Here is an 11,437-nt window from a genome sequence, read left to right on the forward strand (position 1 = left end):
TTTTTCCAAAACACTATCCTTTTCTAATAGATTTACTTTTTTTGTAAAATTTATTTGACCATATATATTTGGATCAATTTCTAAACTTTTTATGCTATTCTTGATTACTGTCTTGATTACTGTAGCTTCATAATACATCTGAAATCAGATAGTGTCTGTTACAATATGTTTTCCAAAATTTTGGCTATTTTTAGTTCTTTACATTTACTATTGGGTTATAAATTTCTACAAAAGGACTGCTGGGAGTTAATCAATATTGCTTTGTATTTGTAGATCAATTGGGAGACAGTAGATGTCTTAACAGTAATGAGTCTTCCAGATCATAAGCACAGTATATTTCTTCATTTATACAGCTTTTAAATTTCCCTCATCATTATTTTGTTGCTTACAATATTTTGCTGTATATAGTTCTTATAGATATTTCATTATACTTACTCCTATGTGTTTCATGTTTTGATACTGATACAAATGGTATTTTATATATTTAAATTTTGGAATTAATGTGTTATATTTCTCCTTTCCAAACTTTATTCAATTTTTCATTAGTTTGTTTTTCTTTTTTTGCCTATTGTACTGGTAGAACCATCAGTACCATGCAGAATGGAAGTGGTGAGGGAACAGCTTGTTTACTGTGTTGAAGGAAAACATTCATTCATTTTGTCATTAAATATAGGTTTTTGTATATTCCCTTTATCAAGTTCAGAAGTGATATTCTGTTTTTAATTTGCTAAAGTATTTTGTTATGATTAAATGTTGATTATATTAAATAATTGTTTCTTCATCCACTGATATGATTATGTTTTTTTTAGAATGACATTATAGTGAATTGCATTGATTTATTTTTGACTGTTAAGTATTAATTTACTGTGTTCATTGGCAAATCTACTTGTTAATGATTTTCTATTTTATTTAAGTGAGATAAATATATATTTTATTGCTATAATTGTATAATTGCAAAAGAAAGCTAATAGTCATTAAATGAATAAAATCAGCTGAACAAGGTGCTAAGTATTTACATGTGTTATCTCAATCCTCACAAGAATCTGATAGTGGTCAATTATTCACAATTTACAAATTAATAAAAGTAAAACTAAATAAGTAGCTCAATGTCTCACAGTTGTGAAGTGACAAAACTAATATTCAAATCCAGGTGGCTTTATTTTGTCATAACTCTCACTCATATATCTGATCATTCAAGACATATTTCCTTGTAGTCACTCAGATAATTGAGAAACAAACAAAAATTAGGGTGCCTTGGATTCTTCTTAATAGCATTGAGCTTATAATTTAGAACTCCATTATATAACTAAATGCTCTAAGGTGTCTTTAAATATCTGATAGACATCATAGAATCTTCAGGATAAATCTTTTTATTTGGTGGTATAATTTAAGGATTTTTGTTGTTGATGTTGTTTTTTAATCAAAGATCTCCAGTGAAGGAGACATATGTTATATTATAACTGGCCACATTACAGTCAGTTCATCATCTTTCCCATTTAAAATAAATAATTCAAGCCACTTCACTGGAACAAAAGTAATTATTTATCCAAAGTCCTTCTGGGGTTGTGGATTATCTTGGGGCAATGTCCCACTTGTCACAAACTACATGATAAATACTCATTCCTTACAAGATCTATTACAAGATGGATTCACTATGCTATTGCTCCATAACTGGAGAGAAAATGTTGCCAGTGTCTTATCCAAAATAAATTCTATGATTCAAAATTCTAGATGATACTGAGGTAAGTGACTGATTCTCTAAAGCATCAACACAATATCTTGTGTGAGTGTCACAAATAATATTGCCTTAGTTATCATGTGTCTTCACTGACTCTGTAGGCTGGGGGAGTGGGTAGAAGATGGAGTGGGCCATAATTCTAACCTTACCTTAACCATGACAGTTTCCAAAATTCACTGTCTGATTCATCGTGTTCCTTATTGTTATGAGGGGGGAAACTGACTGTGCCTAATGGTCTAATGAAACTGAGAAGCCTAAATGAATTAAGCTAAATTTCATCAGCAGGATAAACCTTAGTTTCCATGGGGATAGAGAGTATGCCTATGTTATGTTTGTTCCATGTTTTGTCTGAGGTACAGTTATGCTCAAAGACTTAGATTGTCTTTGCCAATTTTTTAACACAGGTTTGCTGTGGGAATTGTAATTTGTAACAAAAAGATTTTACAAGTCAATAGCATACAGGATATCTCTTAATGAGTCAACAGAAATAAACTACTCCAAACTAATGATAGATACTCTATGCTACTGTTCCAGGTAAAGGGGAAATAAAAGAAATAAAGCCTAATGTTAGTTGTGGTGTACCTGTGCACAAGTTGGCTCTCGGAGGAGTCAGCTAAGCCACACAAGAGCTGATGTCTAGCCGTCAGCATTAATGGAAAGTCCTTTGTTGCTAGAGCATAATGCTATCCTATCAGAAGAGAGGTACTGGTGTTGGCAGGCAAGATGATCTCCTTCATGAGACTGATTCATGTTTCCACTGCCAACTAAGACCAGTCTTGACATGATAGGAGCTAATGTCCTAAGGTGTTTGGAGAGCTATGTAGGTCAGCAAAGAGTAGCCTTGCCAAGACCAAACACTCAGTAAGTCCTCATAAACTCTTGGTATCTGAAGTTTAAAAGTTCATTATGTCATAGTGGCTCCTCAATCTGTTTATATCAATAAGTACTCAGTAGCACAATAATTTTAATGACATCATCCTGACATGGCCTCCTCAAAGTAAAAAAAAATCACCTTTAGATCACAACAACTTCATTTAAACCATAAACAAATATAGCAGGTCCTCTAATAACACTATTTTGTTCAACGTCATTTCATAGTCATGTTGATGTGACTCTGTAGGAACTTAACCTTGTTCATATCAATTAATCTAGGGCAAAACTGGTTTTGTTTTACTTCATTTCCCCTAAATTTTAAGAACTTATCTATGACGTTAAGTGAAGACTTACTATATATCAAAATAATGTCACAAGTCATACAAGTAGATCAAAATGACTTTATTAAGTCATAAACAAATCAAGTATATTTCAAATCATAACAAATAAATGCACAACATTTCTATAACTGTCAGATAACATAATTTTCAAATCAGATGTTAACATCAATAATTATAACGGTATTAATAATAGATAATTGATACATTTTAATACTTCTATAGTATAACAAGCCCTGTAAATAGTGCTATGTTATCTAATTTAATCCTTGTTTCAGCATTATAGTATATTATTAGGCCAGTTAAACAAAACAAAGAAATTTAGGCATAAAAAAGTTCAGTGACTTGTAGAACATTAGATATGGCATCTGAGGTTAAACTCACTTTTGTCTATGTGTGTTTAACCACTACAGCACAATGCCATTGGAAGAGGAGAGAGAACACATTCTATAGTCATACTTCAAATAGAGTAGCAAATAAAAATCCACTCATGGGCACCAACAACAGCTTTGTCAGATGAGATTTCCTTGGAAATCAGTGGGCTCAACTTCTTTTAGGAGATTATACTGATTTTGGCTCAAAGTAGTGTGGCATGAATTCTTCAAGAGAAATGAAATATTCTGGGATTTCAGTTTCTTAATCAACAAACCCTCTAAACATTTTTAATTTCATGGACACTCAAGGAAGGAAAATTGAACTTTGACCCCATAACCCATTTAGGGAAATAATATACACACAGATTTAAAAATAACTAGTATACATGTCACTTGTTGAATGATGTTGTGAATGTGACTTTGTCACCCAATCTGAAAAATAAGAAAAAAAAGAATAGATAATTGCTGAGGTTCTTTCCAGCACTAACATTTTTTTTATTTTTAAATAATATCTTATAATATTCTTACAGCAGTAGAAAATATTTCAACACCATAGGTACCATCCTATTTTGGGTAAGAAGTGAGACCAGGACTCTGTCAATATATTAGTACAGGGTGTCCCAAAATTGTATACACACTTTTAATAATTAAAAATGCAGTGTTTATTAAAGTATATTTTATTTTCAAAATGTAGTAGAATCTACAGACATTGTGTGTCTACATTTTGGGGTAATAGACTGACATACCTTGATGTGAGATTGAGGGGATGAGAAGAGATAAACCAATGAACTTATATACTAATATGCATAGCCCATGGACATGGGCAACAGGGTAGTAAAGACCTGAGGGGGTGGGTAAGGGCTTGGTGGAGGAAGACAGGAGGGGAAATGAGAGATATCTGTAATACTATCAACAATAAAACATATATTAAAAAATAAATAAAATGACCAAAAAAAAAAAAAACACAACCAAATATATTAGACAGAATGTCATGACTATAATTTTATCATCCTTCTATTTGTTTCCTTAGAAGGGGGAATAAAGATATTCTTGATTCATTGATCACTGGATTCAACTCACGTATTCCAACACCATCTATTTTGGATGGGAAGAACAAGAAAACCAAAATGTTGGAGAGTAATTATACCATGCCAACTGAGTTCCTACTTGTTGGATTCACAGATTATCTACCTCTCAGAATCATGCTATTCTTGGTATTTCTCATAGTATATACACTAACTGTGGTGGGAAATATGGGTCTAATAATCCTATATAACATCAACCCAAGCTTGCAAACCCCCATGTATTATTTTCTCAGCAACTTGTCTTTCTTAGATATCAGCTATTCTACAGCAATCACTCCCAAAATGCTGGTGAATTTCTTAGCCTCCAGGAGAAGCATCTCTCTCTTCGGCTGTGCCCTGCAAATGTTTTTCTTCGGTTGCTTTGCTGATGCTGAGTGCCTCATCCTGGCGGCAATGGCATATGACCGCTATGCAGCCATCTGTAACCCACTGCTCTATCCTACCCTCATGTCTAGCAGAGTCTGTGTCTGCATCATCATGCTGGCATACCTCAGTGGAAGTATGACTTCGATGGTACATGTCTGCCTCACATTCTCGCTGCCATTTTGTGGCTCCAATATTGTCAACCACTTTTTCTGTGATATCCCACCTCTCCTGGCTTTATCATGTGCAGACACCCATATCAATGAGCTTCTGCTCTTTGTCTTATGTGGGTTCATTCAGACCAGCACTTTCATGGTCATATTTATCTCTTACTTTTGTATCCTCAGCACTGTTTTGAGCATTAAGTCCTCAGGTGGTAGAAGCAAAACATTCTCCACCTGTGCTTCCCATCTCATAGCGGTCACCTTATTCTACGGAACACTCCTATTTATGTACCTACGCCCTACCACCAGCTATTCCCTAAACACTGATAAGGTAGTTGCAGTGTTTTATACTGTTGTTTTTCCCATGTTTAACCCGATAATCTATAGCTTAAGAAACAAGGATGTAAAAAATGCGCTCCAAAAACTATTAGCAAGAAACTGGATTTTCAAATGAATTAGAATTTCAATCACTGAAAAATATTTAAAGCATAGCCTGACCTTCCAATATCATCATGATGACTATGCCATGAACAACTTGTGTCAACTATTTTAAATTTATTTCCAGAAATAAAGATAACTTTGCATTTTCACTCCTTTAATATTCTTTCATCCTCTCTTATGGAAATATTCTCTCTAAAATATTCTATTCTGTGAAACATTTCTGAATTAAATAATATTTACTCTTCAAGTAGTGTTCTTATAAAGCTTTGTACTCTGATTCATTATATTCTTATTCTTAATGAAAATTTTTTGATGTTGACATTATTGCAGGTGTCCCCCAGTTTCCTCCCTTTGCCCACCTCCACCCACCCCCGCATCCCCCTCCCTTGGCCTTCACTACACTATTGTCTTTGTCCATGGGGTATGCATATATGTTCTTTTGCTAATCCCTACACCTTCATTATCCAGTTACCTCCACCTGCCTCCCCTCAGGCAATGACCAGTCTGTTCCATGTATTCATGCTTCTGGTTCTATTCTGCTCATCATTTTATTGTGTAATGAGAGTTCACATATTAGTGAGATCATATGGTATTTGTATTTCTCTGATTCATTATATTCTTTACTAGTGGCCCAGTGCACAAAATTCATGCACGGGGGTGGGTGGAATCCCTCAGCTCAGCCTTCACCCTCTCCAGTCGGGGACCCCTTGCTGGCAGTCGGGCATCCCTCTCGCAATCTGGGACTGCTGGCTCCTAACCGCTCACTTGCCTGCCTGCCTGATCACCCCTAACTGCCTCTGCCTACCTGCCTGATTGCCCCTAACCCCTCTGCCTGCCTGCCTGATTGCCCCTAACCTCTCTGCCTGCCTACCTGATTGCCCCTAACTGCCTCTGCTTGCCTGCTTGATGGGCCCCTAATTGCCCTCCCCTGCTGGCCTGGTCACCCCCAACTGTCCACCCCTGCCAGCCTGATCTCGCCCCCAACTGCCCTCCCCTGCCAGTCTGATTGTCCCTAACTGCCTCTGCCTCTGCCCTCACCACCATGGCTTTGTCCAGAAGGAAGTCGGACATCTGGAAGATGGCTGGTTGACCCAGTCTAAATTAGCATATTACCCTTTTATTAGTATAGATAGGTTATATAGGATAGGATTGCTTAAATGGGGGGTAAAAGCCTTTTTCAGCAGAAAGAGATGCTATTGGCAGACAAAAAAAACACATAATCCCTATATCTGGACTGATAGCCAGCCATATGCACTATACTGCCAAACTGGTCATTAAAAAATTGAACAGCTTTCTTACACCTTACACCAAATAGCTGTTGCCCTTAAAACCCCTCCCCAGCCCTCACCTTAGGTTCTGCCTTCGCAGTTCAACCAGATTAGGTTCTGATTGGTTGGTTTCTATGTCAGTCAGCATCAAAAGCTCCACCTCCTAGGCAGCCTTCTTGTGAGGGCGTGAGGGTTAATTATGTTGTGTTGAAGGTATACATTGATATATCTGTCGACCCACCCATTTTAGAAGCTCCTTGGCAGCAGGGAATAAATACTTTGGTTTATTTTCCAATACCTATGCAGCACCTGGCATATGGGTTATTTTGAATTGTTCTTTTAATTTTAGTGTACTCTGTGTTCTAAAAAAACACATTAATGAGCTGACTTCTAATCATTCTTCCATTGGGTTAAGGGATATAAGGTTGCATGAAGAAGCAAATCAGCTTCTTTAATAGTGAGCTATTTTACCTAAGAGTTATAATTCATTTTTCAAAATAAGTTAGTTTAAAATAAATAAACCATAATGCATTTATAAACCACAAAATAGTTTTTAATATAAAATTTTAATGAATTTATTGGTGTTACATTGGTTAATTAAATTATATGAATGCTTCAGGTATATAATTCTATAATACATCACCTGTATATTGTATTGTGTGTTTACCACCTAAAGTCAAGTCTCTGTTCGCCACCATTTATATTCCTCCCACCTTTTCTACCTCTCACTCACTCCTTTGCCTCTGGCAATCACCATAGTATTGTCTCTGTCTATGAGGGCTTTATCTTTGTTGCTTTACTTAATGCCTTCACTTTTTTTTACCCCAACACTGATCTTCTATGTGTTAATTAAGCTCTGAGTTTCTAAAAACAACACTATTGTCTCTTTGAGCTAATATTTCTGTTGGGGGTGGGGATAGGGTGAGGAGACGCCTACCCTGCACATTTTAGGGAGTTTAGCAGAATCCCTGGTCTCTACTTACTAGGTGCTAGTAGCATTCTATCTATTTATGACAACCAAAATGTATCCACACATTGCCAAACATCCCTCAATGGTAGAATTACCCCTATAAGAGAATCACTAAACTTGCTCAACGTTACTTCTTTGACCATAAGACAAATGAAACCATTAGAGTGACTATTGATTGAGAATCCAACTTTCTCTTGGCTGCAAACACTGTGAAGTAGGGTGGCAAAGACTTGCCATAATTTATAACTGATACATTGCTATTAGTTCTAATCAAATTTGTTCTCTTATGATATAGTAATGTTGAAACAGGATTTTTTGGGGATGAAAAAGACAGGTTTTAGGAAATTTTAGAAATTAAGGGGACCATGGAGGAAGCACAGGGCTGCAGAGCAGCAGAAGGCACATTTCCATAGAATAGGGGAGCTGGAAAGCTGCAAGGAGTATATTTCCATAGAATGAGGGAGTTGGAAACAGCAAAAGGTCTACATTTACAAAATAAAGAGAAGGAAGCTCTTCATCCAGAAGGAGAAGAAGAAAGCCCAAAGGGAATAAGAAAACAATAAGGAAGGAGGGGGGCGAACCTCACATGTCCCATATGAGGTTTGACCTTTGAGCTCAGGAATTACTATAGTAACCAGTCTAAGGGAATAGTGACTAATCAGAGGGATATCAAGGCACAAGGATCTGTAGCCTTTATAAGCCATAGGGAAAAGGAACTCAGTGGGACCCAATTTGATGTTGTTGAACTGAGAAGTAGGGAATAAAATAATCTGCATAGATGCATTATCTAGTACACAGAAGGTCCACCGCTGACGTTATATTTTTTCTTCTAACTATAGGGAAAACCTAAATGCTCCTTGCTATTAAGGATACTGGATGAATGAGGGACTCATCATTTACTTTAAATCTGTTGATATATACCTGTAAGTATAACTGAAAACCCTAATCTGCAGATTCTTCTCTTTTTGCTTTTCACCCTTATTTACTGGTATTTTGTCACTCTGGTAGGTAATTGGGGTATGATCGCCTTGATCTGGTTAAATGCCCGACTTCATACCCCTATGTATTTCTTTCTTAGCAACCTCTCCTTTTGTGACATCTGCTAATCTACTGTCTGTACTCCTAAGATACTGGTTAATTTCCTATCAAAACACAAGTCTAGCACCTTTTCTGGCTGTCTTCTACAGAGTTTCTTCTTTGTAGTCTATATAACCACAGAAAGCTTCCTCCTTTCTATGATGGCATATGATCACTATATAGCAATAGCCAACCCCTTGTTGTATACATTCATTATGACCCAAAGGGTTTGTATTCAGATGGTCCTTGCATTTTACTTGGGTGGGCTCATTAACTCATTGACACTTACAATAGGTCTGCTCAAACTAGACTTCTGTGGCGAATCATTATTTCTGTGACATTCCGCCTCTTCTAAAGCTCTCTTGCTCTGATGTATATAACAATGAGATGTTGACTTTGACATTCTCTGGGGTCATTGCAATGTTCACCATCATTATCTTCATGTTCTCTTATGTCCGCATCATCATTGCCATCCAGAGAATTCACTCAACTGATGGGAGAAGCAAAGCCTTCTCCACTTGGCCTCTCACTTGATCACTGTGACCTTATTCTTTGGGTCTGAAACATTTAGTTATATTGTAGTAAAATATAGAAATGTTTAAAAATGCTTACAAATGTCTAAAAATATTAGAAAGGTTATAAAATGTTTGAATTAACTTTCTTGAAACCTAAAGTGATATTAAGGCCACATTCCCCACAGCCCTGAAGCATGTGTACCCCATACATAAGAATTTGAACTTCAGTTACTGACTCAGAGTGACTTGCTAAGATAACCATATGTGTAAGTAAAGTACTCTCCCTAGATAACCACAGGTAGCCCCTCGCCCCATTTTAGATTAACATGTGTGCATTGACGTAATTCATTGATAGCCACCTGAACTGCTGCGGGTACGAAAACAGGCTTTAAAAATGGGTCCTGGCCAGCCAACAGTGCTCGCCTGTCAAGACAGCCGCAAAGGCACGTCCTTTGGTCAGTCCGGCAAGCGACGCCTCTCCACGCTCCTCTTTCTGCCAGTCAACAGAAGAACAGCTAGTACCTCCCGAACAAGACACTACTGAGCTCTGGGGTGAGGACCGCCGGCCCCTGCATCCAGCCCAGACCAGCCCAGCTGCCAGACCCCAGAGGACAGCACCCCCGGGATCCCGTTAAACCTGTACCCGCAGCATCAGGAACTTTTATGAGTAATAAAGTGCTGTGTGATTTGCAACTGCATATGTTTCATGTGATGTTATTCCTCCGGCAGTTAGTTGAATCATTTTGCATACACTTAAAATTAAAATTAAAGCTTCTGGTCTTTTTGGTCCTGGGCCTGCCCTTGGTTCTGCTTGCGTAGAGTAGCCTCTTTGCTAGCAACGACTTGAATGTCCCACACCTGCACGGTTAAAGTTTATCAAAAGGGATGCCTTAGATAAACACCCCAAATCCTTTCCCGAGATCTACTTGGGACAAATTACATTCAGCCAAGCTCTCAGTATTCCCTAGAACAGGAAAAGATTTCTGCTGTGTTTTATACTTTGGTGATCCCCATGCTAAACACACTGATTTATAGCCTAAGGAATAAGGATGTGAAAGATGTAGCAAAAAGATTAATATGGTGGGGAAAAAACTCCAACTTTACTCAGTCTTGTCTATGGCTTTGTTAACATCACATTAATGGCATATAGATGATTTCTTTAAAATTGTATTGATATATTATTACAAACAACTACAGTTAAGATACTATCATGCACTATGAGACATGAATGATAGTTAACTATTCTTGTATATATGTATTATTCTTGAATATCTTCTGTAAGATCAAAATGGTTCAAAATAAACACTTAGGATAACATAGGGAAAGTGCTTAAAATTATAGAGTATTTTTACTTCTACCAGTAAGTGGATGGAGTAGCTTGTGATTAAAAGAACATTTGTGCAAAAGTAAGAAAAGCACACCAGATACAGTCTTTATTTGTTGTTAAAGAAGAAGAGCTATTACTGAAAAATAGAACTGGATGATTTAGAAATCAGGGAGTTGTAGACATGGAAAGGTGGGCTGACTTTTTTCTCACCGATTCAGGGCCTTCTTGAAAATGCAGGACTATGATGCATGGAGGACTCGGGAAGCTCTCAGAGTACCAGTGGTTTTTGATATATATTTTGTAGGTTTCACCACATATGGTTGTATTTTCTTTCAGATCATTAGCCACATATAAATAGATATTGGGGCAGACTAACAATAGATGACAGATACATGGTAGATAGATAGATGAATAGATAAAAAATAGATAGATGGACAGGAGAACTTCTAAAATCAGGGAAAAATGTTTTGGTGGTGTCCCACACAATACAAATATTAAGTGTTGTATTCTACCAAAAGGAGGACCTACTGTACCTGTGCCCTGTGACTGCTCTGGGGGAAAGAGAAGACATTGGAGCTGTATGTTATCATTTATGAAGACTCAGAAATGAACTGGATTATGTATAAGTCTAGACATACAGCTGTTTTTCACCACCGGAAATTGGAGGGAAAGGTGTGAGTCGAGAGTGTAAGAAGGTAGTTTGTGCCACAGAGACAGGTTGAACTTCCTTGCACTCTTGCTGTGCTTAGAAGACACAGAGTCCTGCTAGAGGGGTGTCAACAGCAAATGGAATGTAGGCATCCTCAAAACATTTCCCAGCCACTGTTCATGCTTTCAGTCAGGCACAGGTCTAGAATTTTCTTACAAAGCACAAGAAGATTCACAATGTAGAGATTTAGACTGA

General features: G+C 37.1%; 1 protein-coding gene and 1 pseudogene across 2 annotated transcripts; both read left to right on the forward strand.

Annotated features, from left to right (window-relative positions):
• Positions 1-4,450: 4,450 nt before the first annotated feature.
• LOC307109712 (olfactory receptor 5AS1-like) lies at positions 4,451-5,389 on the forward strand (the record flags this gene model as incomplete). Its single annotated transcript, XM_079788580.1, has 1 exon — positions 4,451-5,389. One exon carries the CDS (start codon positions 4,451-4,453, stop codon positions 5,387-5,389), a length of 939 nt encoding a protein of 312 aa, XP_079644706.1.
• Positions 5,390-8,494: 3,105 nt separating this feature from the next.
• Positions 8,495-10,335, forward strand: LOC307109340 (olfactory receptor 5J3-like; annotated as a pseudogene). Its single transcript has 3 exons — positions 8,495-8,537; positions 8,818-9,272; positions 10,153-10,335. The product of its transcript is annotated as an olfactory receptor 5J3-like (transcript).
• Positions 10,336-11,437: the final 1,102 nt, after the last annotated feature.

Source organism: Cnephaeus nilssonii (assembly GCF_951640355.1).
Source record: "Cnephaeus nilssonii genome assembly, chromosome: 13".
In the NCBI taxonomy this organism is placed as follows: Eukaryota; Metazoa; Chordata; class Mammalia; order Chiroptera; family Vespertilionidae; genus Cnephaeus; species Cnephaeus nilssonii.